The sequence below is a fragment of the Pezoporus flaviventris genome, unplaced genomic scaffold (assembly GCF_033815535.1).
Source record: "Pezoporus flaviventris isolate CSIRO_AGI_PZ_B2104156 unplaced genomic scaffold, CSIRO_AGI_Pfla_v1 ptg000021l, whole genome shotgun sequence".
NCBI classification, from domain to species: domain Eukaryota; kingdom Metazoa; phylum Chordata; class Aves; order Psittaciformes; family Psittacidae; genus Pezoporus; species Pezoporus flaviventris.
Window position 1 is genome coordinate 985,252 of NW_026892569.1, and position 21,015 is coordinate 1,006,266.

The window sequence follows — 21,015 nt, forward strand, 5'->3', positions numbered from 1 at the left end:
TTCACATTCTGAATAATACATTTTTAATGGCATTTTCATTTATGAAGTTTTGAAGTATTTCATCTAAAACCCCTTTTCACGGTCCCCTCCTCGCTTTGCCCGTGTGTTGTGTCTCAGTGTCCCAGGATGTAGGCAGCCATGGATAAACCAAGACCATACCAAAACACAGGGGACCCTATATCTTTTTCAACATCACTGCGATCGCCATTAATACATGAACTGCCTGAACTTCAATGAATCTCAAAACTAACATCAGACCCGCTTTCTTTCACCTTATTGCACATTTTCAGCCAGTGCCAGATGCTGAGATTTCAAGATGTTTTAAGAAGAGCCATCTGAGGAGCTGAGGAGCCATTAACCTTATTAAAGCATTCCCCATTAGAAGCTACTTTACAGCTGCTGCAGAGCCACAACACCGATTATGCTGATGTTTGCAATTAAAGGGGAGTTTGCAGCATTTGAAGGGCTGCAGTCCTGCTGCAGTGCCTGGGGCTGCCCCAAGACTCGGAAGAACACCAGGTTCAGACCCAGTCCCTTCTGTACAGACATCACCACTTCCTGCAGCCTCCATGGTCACCATGAACATCTTGGCTGGGTGAGGCTGGAGGCACCTCTGGGGTCATCTGGGCCAACCCTCTCCTCAAACAGGGCCATCCAGAGCTGGGTACCTGGGACCGTGACGGGATGCCTTCTGAGCATCCCCACAAAGAGGAGGGAAGGTGCAAAGCACCCATGCAAAGAACTGACCTGACTCATACTATCAATTTTCACCAGGAAGCACAGCCCCATGGAACCTCCCAGCTGGATTTCAAACATTTGCAATATCCTCTCAGAAACACGAAACAAGGAAATGGGCTGTGCATTCACCTGCATTTCCTAATAAACAGGAGTTTTCCACATCAACGGGTTGAGCAGAAACAGCACTTCCAGCCCTCAGTCTGCCAATGTTTGAGCCAAGTGCCCCATGTCCTTCTCCCGCTGACTGCTAGGGGTGATGACAGGTATTATTCAAGGCTCTTAGCTGAAGACTGGGATACTGCTATTGTTTAAGCTTCTCATGGTTTGGCAGCTGTCAAAATCTGAGGCTTTGGGAAAGCTGCCCTTCCAGCTGCCCCACAAAAATGATGAAGCTGAAAGCCAAGCTGTAATAGATGCAGCAGTGAGACTCTTCCACCTCCTCCAAGGCACAATTGCAACCATGCCACAATTTAGCTATTTTTAGGCATTTCACCTGTTTTAAATGAAAAGTGTCAGTTCCAGTACCCTCATGGAGCTTTTTTCTGGGGTTTTTAGAGGCCAGTGCCCACCAGCTCTGCCTGGTGGCTGCAGCAGCAAGGAATGATCAGCATATCACTCACACACAGCCACCCCAGCTGAGATGCAAGGGACAGGATGGGCTCAGCAGGCAGCAGTGCCAAAGCCCTTCACTTCCAGCCAGCACCTCCACTGCTCACTGTCTCAGTCAGAGAGCAGCCTCCCCACGTCAGTGACCTGGTGAGTGTAAAACTGCCATCAAAGTGTCACTGTTCACACAGCTTTGCATTGTACCACGCAACCTGCTCTGTCCCAATGGGCAGCAAAAGACCTCAGCCTGTCAGCCTTCAGTCATTGTGCAATCAGGTGCAAAATGCACTGGCTGGGGTTTATACTGTAGAGGGGGGGAAAACGCTAGGGAAAAACAACCAGCCTCAACTCGGATCTGATTTTTCTTTCACAGGATTAGGGATTAATTATTCTTACTACACCCTGCAAAGTACCATACTGCTTAATGACACCACATTAAGATGGCAAAAAGCCTGTTGATGTGCATATAAAAAGCAGACCCAGGCTCTGCTGTGGTGTATCAGCACTACACACAGCTGCGGGTATGGAAGGAAAAGGAAAGGAGGAGCAATCATTTGCAAAGAAAATATAAAAATCTGTAGCTACAGCGTAATTTGTTTTTTCATTAAGCAAGGGGATATTTGTTCTATTAAAAATGCTTATTTAAAAACTCCTTTCAGAGTTCATTTTTTCTCCTGAAGGCTGCTTTAAAAAACAATCTCCGCAAAAAGGAGGAAAAAGCAACATATTTCAAAACAGAGCTTTCTATTTCATCTGAAGTTAACGAAATGCAGCTCCTTGACATAAACCATATAATGCCCGATTGCTGGCAGTACTGTTAGAGGATGAAGATAATGATTCGCAGTACTTTTCAAGAGCTATTAATGTTAAGAATTACTTGTTCCACCAAATGAACATTATAAAAAATTAATAGTATGCAGATTGCCATTATTGCAAAAGCCCCAAGGCCTTGATGGCAAGGAATCTCAATTATTTCAAAATATTAATAAAGCATTTTTTTTTCCTTAATTCCCTCCCTTTTTCCCCCCATGACCCTCTTTCTCTAAACTGTTTTTTCCACTGTTTTAGAGCACCTGCCTCAAGTGATCCTGCCCTTTATGATCTGCCTCTAACAATGTACAGGGACACCCACCACGGAGAGCTCTGACAAGGGAGCGGGCAGGGTGATGACTGCTCCCCATGGGCAGGGGAGGTTGCTCTCAGCCCTGCTAATTGCTTTTCCTGGAGACCGGAACACCGTGCTCCTTCCCAGATCTGATAAATCCACACATGATCAAAAAGCAAAGGCTGTGGCTGGTTCCAGCTCTCCCAGTCAACCCAGCCACTGTTGCAGCTCCCACCCTGACTCCAAAGCCATTGGCACGGCTTGTGCAGTTCTCAGGAGGTCAGAGCATCTTCATCAGTTGCGGCTGGGCCTTACCTATTTCATCCCTATTAGCACTGCCTAAATAAACAATGACTTTACAGAACTTCATAGAGTTACTATTTTAAGAATCAAACCTGCTGTCTCCTGGAAAATGGGAGCAACCAGCTCTCATCATTGGAACACCAAGTTGTGCTAATGAGGCTAGAGCTCTCCCAGGTTGTCAACTTCTACGGCCATGCAAAACTTAAGGCGGCAAAAATTGCATTATCTTTTGGAAAATAAAGGTGGGTTTCAATATAATCTTTCCAATCAAATGGCTTTCTCATCAGTGTAAGTTAAGTGGGGACAAATAAGGTGAAAGTAGTACAAAGGGGCTTTAAGCAAACACTTGCTGGTCTCTGTTAGGTGAATAAACGATGGAAGTGTTGATTGGCAAAACAAAATTTCTCTCTAAAAAGAAGTTTCAAGCAATGACAAAAATAAATGTCTCCAGGAGATGGAAGAGGTGATTTTCCCACTCACGTGGGTAGCAGCACAGTGAGGAAGCAGTGCGGCTGGATGGGCTGGCCGCAGGACACATCCCTGCCGTTCACGCCCATCTTTCCCTAACACTTCGCAGCTCCCCCCGAAGGAGAAGCCGTGCTCCACAAAGCCATAAAACTACGTTTCCCGACACTCCATTTTAAAGATACGAGGGCTGTTTTACTGCTCTACGACAGAAATCACCAATCAGCGGCACAAGAGTGGTCTCTGGTGGAAGGAGATCAGATCTGCAGCGTTGCCACCAAGCACACAGGAGCCCAAGCCAAAGATCTTTGGCTACAGATACCGGCAGTCACTTTTTAGCCCTAATACTAGGTTAGCCTGATTCATTATACCCTCAAAAACCGAGTTCACACACACACTTTTGGACTTTAGATCTTTTATCACGTACAATACTACCGTACTCAAGTCTGCCAGAAAACCCAGGATGGGAAGAGTGGCTTTTTTGAGGCATTTTCTTAAATGTGAATTAGAAGAAACTGCAGTCAAAACACTCAGTCTTGACTTCAGAGCTGTAACACACTGACCAACCACCTGTCCAACAGCAGATTAGGAAGCAAGGCAAGATATGGACAGCAAATAGTAGCTGAGGGCATTGACACCACTAGTAAACATACAAACACAATGGGAAACATTAAAGCCCAGGTTCTTTCCCCAGAATTAGATTTCAGTCCATTTACACTCACTTCAGAATTGACGCTTAGAAGTCTAAACCCAGCAAAAGTAGTAGGAAATGTGCAAAACACATCATCCTCATCTAAAAATTCAGATGAACTTCAAACACTGCAAAAATCCAATCAGTAATGATCAATAGACCCTTCCTTGTAACTTTGAGTTTGATCAAGACAGACAACAGAAAACGTCCTGTCAGCTTCAACAGGCTTTGAATCAAGACGACAAACCAGAAAACAGCAGAAGATAGAATGTCAATCAAAGAGAAAAAAGAAAATCCAGGAGAAATAAAAAAATATCACTGTGCTATTTCCCAAAGTACAGTTATCTACAGACCGGGAAGAGTTCACAGTGCAGAATCCCCACCTGCATTACACTCTTCACAGACCAGCTTAAGCAAGCCGTTATCAGGAAACAAGAGCAAGGAGGTCAGTACTTACCCAGACTCCGCTACCTGCTCACAAGGCCAACAGCTTGATGCTGCCACACTTCCTTTCTTCTTCCCACATCAAATCACCGCTTTTGGAGTAGGCTGTCCCTCCAGCCATTATGCAGGGAGAATGAAGGGGTTGAGGGGCAGGCTTTTTGTTTTGGGAAGTTCTTCTCTAGTTTTCCTGCAGTAAGGAGCCATCCCTTGTTCTAACTAGATGAAAACCCAGCATACATAAGAAGGCATCTCATGTCTAGTAATCAAGGCAGATGAAGCTGGCAAGAGAGGAAGCACTTCTGCAAACCATTAACTCATTTTCCATGTTATTGCAAGGGCATAGCTGAGAAGTATAATTTCTCTTAGGGAAGATAAAAGCTATTTCTTGCACACCTCAACTATGTTTTCCTGAGCTAATCAGGTTTAAGGTGAAGACACAGCCAAGCTATCTTTGGAGACAAAGAATCATCAAGTTCTGGTTGAGATAGCCTCTTTCCTCCTCCCCGGAATACCCAGCAGTATGCCTAACCTCTGACAAGTAAAGTACAAGTCGTTACAAGTAATGGTATTTGCTGTAACAGACAGCAACACTTAGCAGCAACAGTTTACCACTAAGGCTGGCTCACAGAACAAGAGGAATTCCCAGCCACCCAACCCTCTGCAGCAGAGTCAGGGACTTCCATTCTTTCCACACAGCAGGACTGTCAGAGACACCTACAACAGCACCAGAGAACTCAGCAGGGACTCTTTGTTATTTCAAAGAAGTCAAGGTCTTGAGCTCCTCAGATTGGCCAAGTCACAGAGGACTTAAATGAGAGCCACAAATCTGCTTGCACACAGGTTTCAGGTTATGCCTTCCTTTACTCACCCCTACTCCCAGTTCTACTCGACTGTTGTTTTCCTGATTGGTGAAGGGCAAAGATCAGGTATACACACTCCCCGTGTTTGGGAAATCTGCAAGCTTCACAATGACCTTACAAGAACTATACTATGAGAAAAACACACACAAAAGTGGTCAAATACACAATTTTTTAATGTAGATTCATAAAATTTAAGCTTGGTGTTGAAAATTCAGGACGTTTCATGAAAAGCATTTGGTCCTCTTAAAGATTTCCCATCCGCAATTAAATACTTCATGGAAAAACAACAATTAAGCATCCATCGCATTTGTAATTAGGAAAAGTTGATATTGCACATTATACCAAGAAATACGAAAGTCTGTTTCAGCAAGTTATTCCAGCAGTGTTACCAATTTCATTTTGGTATCATTGACTTACACAAAAGGTTCAATTTTAGTGTATAGAATGTGCCCGACCATTATAGAGTAAAAACATATCAAAGCATTTTTAAAACAAAGAGGAAGAAAAGTTGGCTCTGTAAAGAATCCAACACCTTTTACCACGGAGTCAGCACCAGTCTCCTTGTAGACAAAAGCTGCTCCTATGAAAGATGAATGATCACCTTCACCTTGCACAAATTCCAATGCAGTTTCTAACCATATGTATTTGGCTGAAGCTGACCATACACTATTTGGCACTGTAACTAATGGTCCAAGTCACTAAGGGCTGAAAGGCTGTGGTACCTGCCAATACTGTTCCATTTTAGCTACCTATCACTCTATTTCTGGTGATATACAAGAAGGGAAAATCACGGTGGCAGAACAGTTGCACAGCTTCATTACAGCCGTGTAATTCGCTGAGGACAACTCTAAAGCAGATTTCTGTACATAACACTCAGCTGGAACCCTCACCAGGGCTCAGGTGTTGCAGAAGGCACAAAACACTGAGAGGCAGTTACAAGTGCAAATGAAATGCACATTCAGAGAGCTTAACTGCAAGGCAGGGAAAAATCATGACCAGCAGCCACCAGCACACCTAGGGCAGCATCTGTCACGCCATGACTTTAAATGGCCAGTTGCGGAACACTGCATTAGGCTTCCAGGTACTTGTCATTTTAGAGCTACAATTAGATCTGGCCCAGTAGCAGCATTTCAGAAAGCCCAGATATGTTTGCCTCCCTCAGTCAGCAGAAAGCACTTCTCTTCATGCAGCCTCCTGCACTTCTTTACACGATGACAGACTGAAGTGTACCTGCATGCCCAGGCAATGTTTACTGGTCAAGAAACTCTACCTTGAACCCCTCCAATACCTCTTTGGATCGTTAACACCTTGAATTTAGGTTTTGCTTTTAAACAGGCAACTAAGACATTCCAGTAACAGGTCTGCAAAGCCAACCCTACAGGAGTTGGAACTGCAGCTGCCCCAAACATCAAGGCAACTGACTACTGTAATGTTTTGTGAAATCTTATGGTTCCCTCTCCCCCCTCCAGCCTTCCCTCCCATTCAAACACACACAGTAAAAGTGAGAAAACACGATTGGTATTTTTTTGCCTGAATACAAGATCCAACTATAATGGAATAGGAGAATCTACAACAAAGTCCCTGAGATGCATCTGTACACTAAAAGATTCAAACAATAACCTCTTCATAACGCCATATTTATTAGAAATGCTTTGAGTTGCAACATCTGGTTGATGAAAACCGATGTTGTTATGAGAACGTGAAAATACAGCAGACCAAGTTTGCCCTTATGTTTAAGCCTTCATTTAAAAATAATTAACCCAACAGTAACATTCAGCTACTTCAACTGTAGTCAAAATTAAAAAGCATGTAAGCAACAGGGAGTCACTAGAGAAAAAAAAACACCACCAAAAGCAATAAAACCCCAAATAACTTTAGAGTAAGTTGTTTTGGCCTCACTTAGTTTTCAATCCTCAACAACCCTGCTTGAATTTAACTGCTCTCTTCCTGGAAGTCTATAGTTATTCCTCAAACATAACTGAGCTGCAGTTCAAGAAGCTGGGATGCAGCAACAACAGGTTCTCACCATTCCTCACTGGAACCAGAAGGCACAGGTCACAGGTACACTGCACAGGTAGCACAGCAGTCAGCACTGGCAGCTGCTGTACCCACAAACTCATTACAGTGGCATACACTAAACTATCTTGTGGCACAGGGAAGTTGGCACAATGCAGGCTCAGACCTCTACCTCCATCTCCAGGACGATGCAGAGGCAGCCCTCTTACTGACTGCACTAACACAGAGAATAAACTCTGCCCAGATTAATAAAACTCAGAAACACTCTGGGATGGGCACAGAGGCTGAAATTGTTCCAGTCTCTTAAAAAAAGAGAAGTCATCTCATACGCAAGTTACTTTGGGATCCACTGTATTTTGTAATCAGCCAATCAGAAATACTTTATCCATTTTCCCAAACAAGCTCAATTTTTCCCTAGAGAACAAAATTTAAGGCACTAATATATTAATGCTGACAGGAATGTGGAATAGCTTGTTCTTCATGTACTGTTATACCAGTTCTTAGCAGCATCTGTCTGGAAAAGGCACTAAAAACATGGCAGACAATGCAACTTTTGGAACTTCTGCTCAGCTAAGCAAGTTAGCTGCTTGGAAAGCTAAGTGGCAATTTCCCCTTCCCTCCCAACCCATTCCCCTGTAAAAAAAAAAAGGCACCTGATTTGTTTTATTACTGGTTTCTATAGCTACAGGCTCTTGCGACCGTGCAGTTCCATGTAACTGAGGAATGTCATGACTACACTGATAGCTTTTTACATGATCAGGAGTTACATTTTCAAGATACTATTCCAGATAAAGTGATGTTTTGTTTCAGCAAAACCCATTACCAGTGGGCTCCTACCTGAGTAGTACTTAAGGTTGTGTATTGCTAGTCAGAATAACTCAATAGTTAAAACTTGGTGTAAGAAATTGCACTTTCCCATTCCTTCCCCAATCCCAAAATCATTTGAAATTAAATACTAGACCCTTTTCTAAAGGGACATTTGTAACACAGCTACAAAGAGGTAGCTAAGTGGCACATGCCATTTTTTTTTAAGCATATTCAGCCTTCATTTCCAACATTTTGCATAGGAGGTCTTAAAGAAATCTCTGTTCAGGTGGCATGTGAAGTTACCGCAGCTCAGAAGACTGAACTTGTAAGGGAACTTGATCTCCCTTCAGGTCCATAACTGAAAACTAACAGGCATGGGAAAAACCCAAGTGACTCAGCATATGCAGGTGTGTAGCTGAAGAGGAGAGGAATGTCTACAGTCAAATCCCATGCTCCTCCTGACATACAGTAAAAGTTACTCTGAAGAACCATTCAGATCAAGCCCACCATTCGATCAATCTGTCTCATGTAGTTACTCTTCAATGGCAGCAAGTATCTCCTCTCATCAGGAACTCTGTTACACTGTTAACAAAATCAGAATGTGTGAAAACAGGCAATCCCATACCTTCCATAACCATTTCAGCATCAGCAACCCTACATTTCCTCCCAGTACAGAAAACTGTACCCAATAGAGCTTTTGTTCCTCACTTTCTCTTGCTCTTTGCAAACTTACCAGCACAGACCACATAAATGAGCAGCAAGTGTTTTCCCAGTGCCAGCTGCAAGCTTCTAAATACATGCCAAACTACTGCAGCTTGTTATTCAACTGAGCCTTCCTTCACTATGACAACTGTGAACATTTAAAATAATGCTCTTTTTTTTGCAGGACTGGGGGGAGGAGAAAAGGAACCATGCTAGAGCCTACTACCAGAGACTTAAAAATACTGTTGTGTATTAAAAGCGTATCTGTTTTGGTTGGTGATAGGCACTGGATCCATAGCTCTGCACTCAGTTGATGCCTAGGTAATAAAGGTCACCTTTACATGCCTCAAATCCATTCTGAAGGAAGAAAAGTTTTGTTTAAATACCCTCTCTGCTTTTCTCTCTCCCCATCACAGCAACACTGGAAAATTTGAAGGGCAAAGAACAGGTGAAGGAAAAATAATAGGAAATAAATTAACAAAGCACAAACTAATTGCTGCAAAATGCTTAAAAGGGACAGGTTTCACCTTCAACATAATCACTCTCACATTATCCTAATCCATTCTTTCCGCTACTTGAAGTGTTTTTCACAAGGGACCTTCTCACAGTTGACATTTGTAAGGCAAACAACTGCTGAGCTTTAAAGTAACACTTCCAAATGGCTCTTTTCCTACTGCCTAACCCAGTTCAACATACATCCCTCCTCCAGCCACACAACCAGAAACAATCTGTGCATTCCTTACATTAGAGCTGAAGTTGACTGCCTTTAACTCATTAGGTTTAATTTTTTCTGAGCCGTCCTCTTCTCCAGGGAGGATGTCTTGCCACAGTGAGTTACGGAAACGTTCATCCACAGACACAATATGTCCCTCAGTAGTAAACATATACTTATTTCCAGATTTATGCACTGGATTTTCTTCATCAAACAACTAAACAAGAGATAGGAGAGACAGCTACAGTATGCACGCAACATTCTTCACATCCCATCAACATTAAATTACAAAGGATACACTCATGCATTTGAAGGATCAAGCAAAAAGCATACCTCTTAGTACTAAATGGCCAACTACTGTTAGAGCAAATGGAAATAGTTTTAATGCAAGTGATTTATTTTAGCAGTTAAAAGGGGAGAGGCAAAAGAAAGACTTCTCACACAACTTAAACTGCCCTTATTTTTCTATGCTGCACTATACAGGCATTGCTGGGCTGGCTTTCACTATTTCTATTCAGTCACAGATTTATTTGCTTTTCTGCACTAAAGGAGATTGACTGCCAAATCCTGATGGGGAGGAATGGGAGGCTGCTGTGAGGCAGGCAAAATGGCTACAAGTAACAATTTAGCTCAAAGCTAAGCAGTAGATGCAAGAGTACCCTTGAAATGAACATACACGTACCAGATATAAGTATTTACATGTTTCACTGAGAAAAAAGCTCTCCATTCGATCTTCCTTTGTCTTCTCTACAACATGATGTAATGTGGCATAGCCACACCTGCCAAATTTAAGATTGGTTTGAGTTTAGTTCCTACACATTCTGTTCTTGAAGAGTTCCTTCAATATCCCTTAACTTCAGACCACTCCAACTGTCATTAGGGGTGAGGTTAAAATGAAACAAGTCTTTTTTACTAGTAAGCACTGATTACTGCTTTCCAGTGTTCTGATGAGACTACAGTCATTGACCCTATGGTTCACCTAATCCATTGGGCAGATTTGTTAAGAGTCTCTCAAAGAAGCAAGATACTCTCGCAATACCCAGAAGAAAACAGGGAATTTCCCCATTCTGAGCACATGGGAAAAATCCAGCTCAGGAAGCCTGGTCTCATAGAATCATAGAATAGTTAGGGTTGGAAAGGACCTTAAGATCATCTAGTTTCAACCTCCCTGCCATGGGCAGGGACACCTCACACTAAACCAGGTCACTCGAGGCTCTGTCCAACCTGGCCTTGAACACCACCAGGGATGGAGCGTTCACAACTTCCTTGGGCAACCCATTCCAGTGCCTCACCACCCTCACAGTAAAGAATTTCTTCCTCATATCCAATCTAAACTTCCTGTGGTTAAGCTTGAACCCATTACCCGTTTTTCTATCACTACAGTCCCTAATGAAGAGTCCCTCCCCAGCATCCCTATAGGCCCCCTTCAGATACTGGAAGGCTGCTATGAGGTCTCCACACAGCCTTCTCTTCTCCAGGCTGAACAGTCCCAACTCCTCAGCTGGTCCTCATACGGGAGGTGCTCCAGTCCACTGATCATCCTCGTGGCCCTTCTCTGGACTTGTTCCAAGTCCTTTATGTAAAGGTTTCTTCCCAAACTACCCACTCTTAACACACACACACACACACACCTCTCCCCCCCCCGAACTTAACATATGAAGCTTGTAATTCTTCCAGTCAACCCCCTACACAGCGCCTGAATGCCACTTAACTGCAGATCAGTACTGGTGTACACTCTCCTATGGTTAATACAGACTTGTCTACAAAATCAGTAAATACCAATAGTTGAATAAAAATTCGCTGTCTTTCATGTGAGTCTCTCAGTATCACAGTCAGGATTCACTGCTACTGTCTTGAAATGAAAGCCAATATGCAACAGCATCTGCCTTAAAGGCCATCCTTCCACTTTAGTTATACATCATGGGCCCATGATGTGAGAAATATTCTTGCAGGATCCATAGAAAAAAAACACTTATTAATTTACCGGTTTTCAGCAACTGATCAAACAGTGCATTTTGCAAAGTAGTGATAAAATTCTTAAGCCATAAAGTTGTCACTGGACTGTAGTTTCATTTTGAGGTAAGACAGAAATCATTACTCAATAAATAAATCACCACTTGTGGCTTTCATGGGTTTTCTGGTTTACATACATTTGGCAGATCAGATTCTATAGAATATTTATATAATAAAATATATGTGCATAGCAGTGAGAAAAGACAATAGAACATTGAAAACTGACTTTGCTTTTGTATATTTTTCCAAACTCTGCAGAATATCCATCCCCACATGAAGGTAAAACGGGTTCTTTGTGGCCTAAATAATGAAGACAGACAAGAGTTAATCAGCAATTTCAACAAAGGCCTAGTATTATCAAATTCTCATATATTATAGCAAGCTTATCTTTATAGGAACATGACTTAGATTACTGTCTGCAAGTTTCTCACATCTGCTTTAGTGCAAATACCAATACAATATGTAGTAAATTCAAACATTTTGGATAGCTTTCTCGCAGCCACAGTTATTTTAGTTTAGTGTATCTCCTGCCAGCTGGAGACTCTGCCTAGACTACATAGCAAGGAAAGCTATTACATTTACTTCAGCTATTTCTGTTAAGTCACAAGTCTCCACCTTGTAAAAATTTGCTAGCAGTTTCTTTAAAAGGTCATTTAGCCTCCTTTTTGTCTGTCCTATAAGAAAAGTGTTACTTTTAAAGCAAACAACACAGGAACTACAGTGCATAACAATCTAGTGCCTAAACGGAGACCTCCGTATAAGAACAGGCAGACCCAAAGCAGCAGATTTTAGCAGGCCAGAGGCTAGGGGCAGAAAAAGTGACTTTCTGAACAAAGCCATTTTTGCCAAAACATGAGGTATAAGCGCAGAAAAGTCAAGTACCTGATAAAGAAGATATGTGGATTCCACTAACTCTGGTCTTAGTGGATAAAAGGGAACATCCGGCGCCTGCAACTGCCAGTTGTATCTTTCTGGGAGAGCTCCGTATCGTTTCCATATGGCATAATAAAAAGCATGGAGACAAATAGCATCTTCCACATCTCCTATCAATACCTAGGCACAATAACAGCCATAAACATGCAGGCTTAATACTGCAAGCCAGCAAATTACTTTTCCCTCTGTACAAAAACATGCCATATAATAAAACACTCCCCTCATAAGGTGAGACAAAAAAATCACCAACCCTCTCCCTCTCCCACAAAAGAAAGCTAATACAGTAGTTCCATTGCATCAAAAGCTCTAGCAGAGCTCAGCCTCACAGCATAGTATACAAATGCTAAGGTTAAATGAAAAAAGATAAAAGTATCTCAAATCTAGTAGGCAGCAGGCCAGGCCTTCCAATATTGTTATGCTGATGTAGAAGCTGAACTGCTCTAAAACTGCCTTATCAGAACAGCCAGACGTAAACCTGCAGGTTGAAGCTCATCTCAAGAGATGCTTAGATTCATTCCCAGCCTAGGATTAGAATGGGCCTTTCTGACACCTCTCTACTGCATTGTGCTGTCCTGAACAGAATGGAAGTTTACCTGTAGTCCAGGAAAAAATGCTTGCAAAGAGTCAATCCACGTGTTCATCAGCTGTCCTGTGAACATGTTCACGTTAACATACAAAGGAGGGTCACCTTCACCTTCATTGCAAGCTTCTCGACTGCCAAGTAACAATAAGCACATGTAACTATTCACTGTTCTAGAAGAACACAGTGCACATTTCATTCCACAGCACTGCCACCAGCAAAGAGAATAAGCCACACATTTGTCATGCTAGGTTCAAACCCATTTTGAAAAGAACAAAAAGGTCAGTCATGCTCACAGACAAATTCATTCATAAAGGTATGGACATCATATCCTAAAGTTACGTCAGCAGAATCTCTACCAGAAAGTCATGGTAGGCAAGATCAGGCCTTAAGAATTACCAAACCAACCAATTTAATATATTTCCTTTGCAGTTCTACAGCCTTCTCTCAGCTTCACATTTACTAACTTGCATGGTAACCAGTTTAGCTTCTTCACACCAATGACCATGGAGTGAAAGGAACATTAAAATTTATTTCCACAGTGACTACCATGGAAATAAGATACTGTTTTTTTAAAGAAAAAAAGAGAACACTGATTTCTAGAGCATGCCACAAAACACTATACAATCATATCTCGCTCTGGGTCATTGCTTAAGGAATTGATACTCATATGAAATAACATACCCTCTTCTTAAGTGGTTCTGAATGTTTCGATAAGCATCATTGAACATCTCCAAGTCTTCCTTTTCTCCAAAGAGGATGTAAGACTTCAGAAGGTATTCATAGAAAGAATCTGACCCTGCTCCCAATCCACTTTGCTTTCCAACCCAATGACCAGTTTGAATATTCACGACATTTCCTTTCAGAACAGACAAAAAAGTTAAGACTAAAGTTGACAAGTACAGCACAGAAATCAAGAACCAGCACTCAGAAATATTATCTTCAAAAAGTCCTGAGAAATGATCAAAGACTACTATCAAAATGACGTGTTAAGTGCATTCATTCAAGGACCTAGCACACGCATGCAGTTGGTTTAAGTACTTTTAGTCATCTGCCAATCCAAATTATATTAATGGGGATACAAATGCAAGAACCTCAATTTCATTTCCCAGTTTCACAAAAAAATGTGTCTTTGGAGACTTGTGTTCTAAGAACTCATTAAGATACTTCATTTTTCTTACAAAATTACACAATGCCATTTGATCAACACAGATCACAAGTACACAGGGAGAGCATGACTTAAGAGCTACAGAGGAAGCAGACTGATAAGGTTTATGATACGTCAAAGAAACTTGTAGCATGATGGCATTCTGCTAAAGGAAACTGAGGTAGGTCAAAACATGGAGCCAGTCAATACAGCATCTCATCAGAGGAGATTACCTAGCAGCCCAGTGTTATTGCTCCTGAGACTCCAGAGTGCTTTGACGGCTCTCCTGGCCACCCACTCAAACGTGGAATCACCAAGCAGCCTGCTAAGGATCCCAAATTCCACCAGCAAGGAACCAGCTCCTGCAGTACAGGTTTCATTATTGCTGTCTGGAGGTACCCCATTCTTCAGATTGACCTGTGAAGAAGGTAAACAGAGTGCAAACAGTGATAAGGCAGGCTGCACCTCATGCAGTTGTGCTCTCATCTCCAGTCTTATATTTATTAGAAAGCCTTTCAATTACATTTTGCAATACGTAGCATGCAAGGTGTATATATTTAGAAAGCCAGAGTATCACTCCTTGGTTAAAAAGCTTTCCTGAAAAAATTGTGAAATTCATCTTACAGCTTTAACATCGTGCTTAATGACAGCAATCCTAACTTTGCTCCTCTCTTACTTGTTCATCATCCCAAATTTCAGACCACTTTTTCATCATTTCTACTAAACATTCAAGTTCTTCCAAGGGTGATGGCAGTGCTGTTCCCCATCTTTTACTGCTCTTGAAACCAAGAGTTTCCTCACTGAACACTCCTGAACTTCCCCATGCAACAAAATGTTGAAGAGAAATTACACCACCCTCAACTGATTTACCAGACTTTGAATAGAAATGAAAGTTCATGTTTCTACAGGCTGACAGGTCTGGAAGAAAAGCAATGCTGCTGTGCTCAAAAATCAAAAGCAGTCAGGTAAGTGCTAACTAGTTCAGTGCTGTTCCACTAGAGCTGACATTCTTCTCCTTGCGAACTGTGTGTTCAAGGAGAAGGACACGGTATTTGAGAAGACCACAGTGGGATTGAGTGCGCCCTCAGCAAGTCTGTCGATGACACCAAGCTGTGTGGTTCTGCTGATATGCTGGAGGGAAGGAATGCCATCCAGAGGGACCTCGACACGCTTGTGAGGTGGGCTGATGCCAACCTCATGAAGTTTAACCATGCCAAGTGCAAGGTCCTACACCTGGGTGGGAGCAATCCCAGGCACAACTACAGGTTGGGCAGAGAAGAGATTCAGAGCAGCCCTGTGGAGAAGGACCTGGGGGTGTTGGTTGATAAGAAAATGAACATGGGCTGGCAGTGTGTGCTCGCAGCCCAGAAAGCCAACCGTATCCTGGGCTGCATCAAAAGGAGCGTGACCAGCAGGTCGAAGGAGGTGATCCTGCCCCTCTACTCTGCTCTCATGAGACCTCACCTGGAGCATTGTGTGCAGTTCTGGTGTCTTCAACATAAAAAGGACATGGAACTGTTGGAACAAGTCCAGAGGAGGCCACGAGGATGATCAGGGGACTGGAGCACCTCCCGTATGAAGACAGGCTGAGAAAGTTGGGGCTGTTCAGCCTGGAGAAGAGAAGGCTGCGTGGAGACCTCATAGCAGCCTTCCAGTGTCTGAAGGGGGCCTATAGGGATGCTGGGGAGGGACTCTTCATTAGGGACTGTAGTGACAGGAGAAGGGGTAACGGGTTAAAACTTAAACAGGGGAAGATTAGATTGGATATAAGGAAGAAGTTCTTTACTGTAAGGGTGGTAAGGCACTGGAATGGGCTGCCCAGGGAGGTTGTGAATACTCCAACCCTGGCAGTGTCCAAAGCCAGTTTGGAAAGAGCCTCGAGTGACCTGGTTTAGTGTGAGGTGTCCCTGCTCATGGCAGGGAGGTTGGAACTAGATGATCTTAAGGTCCTTTCCAACCCTAACTATTCTATGATTCTATGATTCCTGAGTACTCAGCAAATTATAAATTCCAAGCCCAGTATAACAAATACTTCAGATTAGTTTTATTTTATCACAATTATCTTAGAACCAAGTCATTCTCAGTAGTTACTTTCCCAGGCTATTTACCTTCAAAGTATTTCTTATTAACCTTCTTACTGACAGCAGTGTTTGTCACTGCATGAGATATAACGGAAGAAAGCATGGGGCAGCAAGGGCACACTCCAACCAAACAGCACAGAAACAAATGACTACTGACCCATACAGAACAATACAGAGTGAAAGAACAGCCTAAAGAAAACATTTACTAGGCATAAGGAGCCACTTATAAGGTCCATGTCACCATAACTTAGCAGTTTCCCCCCACACCTTTTTAATGTCATTTCGAGCAGGTTCAGTACCCCAGCATACATATACAGGTACACACAGGGCACAGAATTTGAGTTGCAGGACAGGGGAATTACTGCTTTTAGATTATTTCCCCACTATGTTCCTGTGCTCACTTACCCGAGGATATGGAATTCCAGTTTTGGTGTTCTCAAAGGCTGGAAGTAATCTCACTGCTAGGTCATGAGCCATATGCAACAGTTCATTGTCATAATCCTTAATGGTCATATCACCAAAAGGCTGTTTGGTATCTGTGATTATTATGTGGGCAGAAAGCAGGCTTCCCAAAACCCTATGGGAAAAGGAAAGGATCTTCAGTTTTTAAATCTGATCTGAACCTAGCTCTTCTGATCTGAACCGAGTAGCTCCTTACAACATACCAAGTGTGTTTGTGAGCAAAGACTTCCTTGCCCCTGCAAATGGCAGTAAAGTTGTTATATAAACTCAGTATTCAGAAAAAAAAGAAAGTTTAGCCAAGGTAAGCAGCAATTAAATAAAGACTGTTTAAGACATTCAGCAAATTAAGCCATTCAAAATCAGACAGTATCTTAATCTCATCTCCAGGGAAGACAGGCCTATTTTTTGCTTAAAACAAAAGTGAAAGCGAACAGCTCCACAGAAGAAAACAAAAACAGAGTATCTGTTTTTCATGAAAGGTTAAAAACCACCTTATTTAAGGAACAATTATGGGGCAAAGCCTACCAAAGACATTTTTATTGATGATTTTACTTGGTTTCTGCCATATATGCACACCAAGTCTTTAAACTTGTCATCGATTTAAAGACAGAAACTTAAGAGCCACATACCTGATTGTTGCCTCAAAAACTTGGACTGTTGAGTCTTTATCAAATGAAACTGTGTCAATCACCAACTTCACTGCTTTCTGGAATTCCGAGGAGTTTCCCATTACCTTGATATAAAAACAAGGCTATTTTATTTAATTGCTTCAGAAGAGGGTTAGGAAACAGAATGACAAGTTTACATTTTAGACCAATAAACATATTAACTAGACACAGAACTGAGTATTGCAAGCTCCTACTAAAAAGACTTTCAGGAAGTTACTCATCCTACTGACATGTAAAAGTTCATTTTTAAGAAGTATGTGAAAACAGGGAAATCAACAGGTATATTTTTGTCTGTTTTACCAACCTATGCACTTACATGCTCTTCCACCCCCAATACTGGTCTTCTGGGTGATCTTTTAGAGCATAAGTCTACTCTTAAGATCTAGCACATTGAGTGTTTTAACTGCTTGAACTATCAGCTTAATAGTTCAGTTTAGCTTAAAAGGTAACACAGTTTGCAGAACAATGAAGCCTGACTCATTTACTTGACCAGTGAAGACCAGTCTTTCTGGCTTTTTACTCAACACTGCACACCCTGCCCAATAAGTTCCCCCATGCCAGTTTTCTTTAGGTATACCTTAGCAATTGATTTCCACTATATCCAGAGATAGACCCAGCTTCAAGGAAACAGGAATATGGAAGAAAAACACAGGGTCCTGCTTGTATTAGTTCAGGTATGGGCGGGTGTACAGAACTCCTGAGCACTTTAACCATATGCCAGCCTGCCCGCTCTTTCTGCTACCCAGAAATGCTTGATCTGAGTAGACAAAGAGCTAAGTAGGCATTCTCCATGCAGAAGCTTCCAAAACACATGAGACTCTAGGAATCAGAAGTTTTATAGTTGAGAAAGTTATGTACTGTCCCAAAAGGTATGGATGGGACACTGAGCCACTGGTGAATGAGCACAGGAAGGCAACTGTTCAGCCAACACACCACCAGCCACGCAGCATGGATCCCTACCCACTGCTTCAGTTAAAACCAACTTCCTGCTTTCAGTTCTGTTCAGTTAAACAGCTGAGACCTCCTCCCTACAGAACTGCAGTTCCATGGTAGCAACGGCAAGTATTCTGTAACACAAAGAGAGCATGCACACACCACCTTCTGCACAAGAAGCGAGAAATGCACTCTGGATCCAGTGCATCAGTGACACTCCAGAAGGCCAAGAATCTGCCCTGGCTGCAAAAATGAGAGCAACAAGCACCCGTTTCGAGGATTAACAGAGCAAATGAAACTCATACATGCCAAGAAGCATCCGGGATTTCACATCGCTAAAATCTCCCATCGACCCACTTAAGCCTTTCAGATGTTAATATCCATATCCCACCAAGACACGGCTTTCTGACTTTAATTAGCAGAAGAATTACTCTGCGGCAATGCATCCCAGCTACATTAATGCACCTTTGAACTGATCAGCAAAGTTCAGCTGGCAAAGTTCAGAGCGTCCCGAACTTCCCTGGGGGTTAAACTTAACGGGGCGACCAAGGAGCCTTCTCGTACAACACAGCAGGGCGGTCGCGGATGGATGGACGGACAGAAGAAAAGAAGGCAGCGTTCCCTGCAGGAGCAGCGCCCACCCTCCCCGGCCCCGCCACGGACTCACCGCCAGCGTGTCCAGCGCGTCGATCAGCGTCAGCGAGTAGTTCCCCAGGACATCGTTGATGTTGAGGTTGGAGCTGGAAGGGAAGAACCGGGCGTCAGGCCCGGCGCGCCTGGCTCCCCGCTCCCCGCCCCGCTTCCCCCCGCCACTCACGGGTCCCGGCGGTCGGGTCCGCGGCCGCGGCAGTGCAGCGGATCGAGCTCGTCCCGGGGAAAGGCGTGCTGCATGTAGCTGTCGTAGCTGAACACGAACATGCCGCGGGCGGCGTCGCGCAGCCGGGCCCGCAGCTGCGGCGGGAAGGCTGCGCTGTACCGCTGCTCGTACTCGTCACCCCCCGCCGCCGCCGCCGCCGCCCCGCCGCCATGGCCGTCCCGCCACAGCAGCGAGCCCCAGTGCGAGGAGCCGGCGGCGCCGGGCGGTGGCGGAAAGGTGAAGGGGAAGCGGCGGCGCAGGCAGAGGCCGGGCGCCAGCGCGGGCAGCAGCGCCAGCAGCGCCTGCAGCGCCAGCCTCAGCAGCAGCAGCCCCAGCAGCACCGACCGCCATTGCATGGTCACCTGCGCGCCGCGCGCATACTTTAAAGGGGCCGCCGCTCCCCTCGCCCCGCACTGCGAACCCCACCGCGCTGCTCCGCGCCGCGCCCCCTTTAACAGCGGAAGGGAAACACGGGGCGCGGGGCTCCCATTGGCCGAGCCGGGACCGCCCGTCGGTCACAGGGAGAGCAGCGCCGTCACTCACGGGCGGAACCGCTGCGAGCCTTAAAGCGGCGGGGCGGGGCACGGGGCGGCCGGGGCTGTCGTGGCACGGCTTGGCGGCGGGGCGGCCCCACCCGGAAGAGGGGTGAGGCCTGCGCCCGGCCCAGCCCCGGAGGCGGAGGTGGAGAAGTGGGGGCTCTCCGCTATCGGGAGTGCGGCGGAGAACAGGGAGCGGCGTTTTTCAACACCCCATCGAGTACAGTAACGTTTGCAACCCGGCCCTCCTGCTGCTGCACAGCCTAGACCCTCTTACCCCACAGGCGGCACCCAGCACCCTCGCTGTGACCAGCAGTAAGCGAAGCCTCGCCGGGGAGCGGTCCCCCATGTGTCAGGACCGGCTTCCCTCCTCACCCGCGGGAGAAAGAGGCGGGGAGTTCAGAGGAAGCCGTGCTGTGCTCCTGGGGTATGGAAGTGGGGGAGACGGAGGGGGCTGACAGCTGAACTGCTCAAACAGCCAGATGGGGAACGGAGCAGCGGCTGCGACTACGGCGGCACCGCGCCCATGGTGAAGCAATGTTCGGTGCAGCGCTGGAAGAGAGCTAAGAACAAGCTCCAGGTATCAGAAAGCAGTATAAATAGAAAGCCTGACAAGGACCAGATATAAAAGTGAAAATAGACTCACAGCAGTACTGGTAAAAACAAAACCTCTCAAAGATGGAACAGAATCAGCAGTAGAGAGACTACAGCTGGGGGAGGTAAAGAGGACACACATCTCCAACCTACCCTAGAAACTCTGACAGTAACACCACCAACTGTGGTTCTAACCGCAACTGTTTTATCGTTGAACTAAGGCTGGTGTCCACTCTGGTGTTGCAACCTGTTAGCAAGTTGATAGAGACAATATGGAAAATGCCTGCACAGGGAAAAAAATAAAGACTTACCATGCATTGTCAGACAACCAGGCATTAATGATTTGTCTTCAGCCTGTATTTTATACATTCTGTTTCAAAAACCAGATCTTGCTCTTTGTTTTCCATTCATTGCAACAGAAACAAAACCAATCACAACAGAAACAGTAGAATGGAAAAACTGAAAAAAAAAAAACAAAAACAAAACCACACAAAAACAACAACCAAACACAAAACCAAAACCCACAAAAAATGCCCCCAAAACCTGTGGAATTCATCCATCTTTTTAATGGGGGTTTTTCCCCTCTTCAGCACAAAAAACTAATACACCAAGATTAACTTACTGACTCTAATAAAAAAAAAAAAAAAAAGGAAAACTCCACATTGTTGAAAAGACTGAAATCTTCCCACATCCCAAGTTAACACAATTATACAGAAGCAGCTTCCCAGTTTACTTCACTGTGATGCTCTCCTGAGAGCCAAGT

At 44.2% G+C, this 21,015-nt stretch overlaps 1 protein-coding gene across 1 annotated transcript; it reads right to left on the reverse strand.

The window, feature by feature from the left end:
• Positions 1-5,364: 5,364 nt before the first annotated feature.
• On the reverse strand, positions 5,365-19,647 carry EDEM1 (ER degradation enhancing alpha-mannosidase like protein 1). Its single transcript, XM_061455693.1, has 12 exons — positions 19,084-19,647; positions 18,934-19,006; positions 17,295-17,398; positions 16,609-16,780; positions 14,356-14,539; positions 13,660-13,834; positions 12,989-13,109; positions 12,345-12,515; positions 11,689-11,762; positions 10,132-10,228; positions 9,481-9,666; positions 5,365-8,617 (listed from the first exon to the last, which is right to left on the reverse strand). The coding sequence occupies exons 1-12, from the start codon at positions 19,476-19,478 to the stop codon at positions 8,528-8,530; spliced, it is 1,842 nt and encodes a 613-aa protein (XP_061311677.1). The 5' UTR covers positions 19,479-19,647; the 3' UTR covers positions 5,365-8,527.
• Between the last annotated feature and the right edge of the window lie 1,368 nt (positions 19,648-21,015).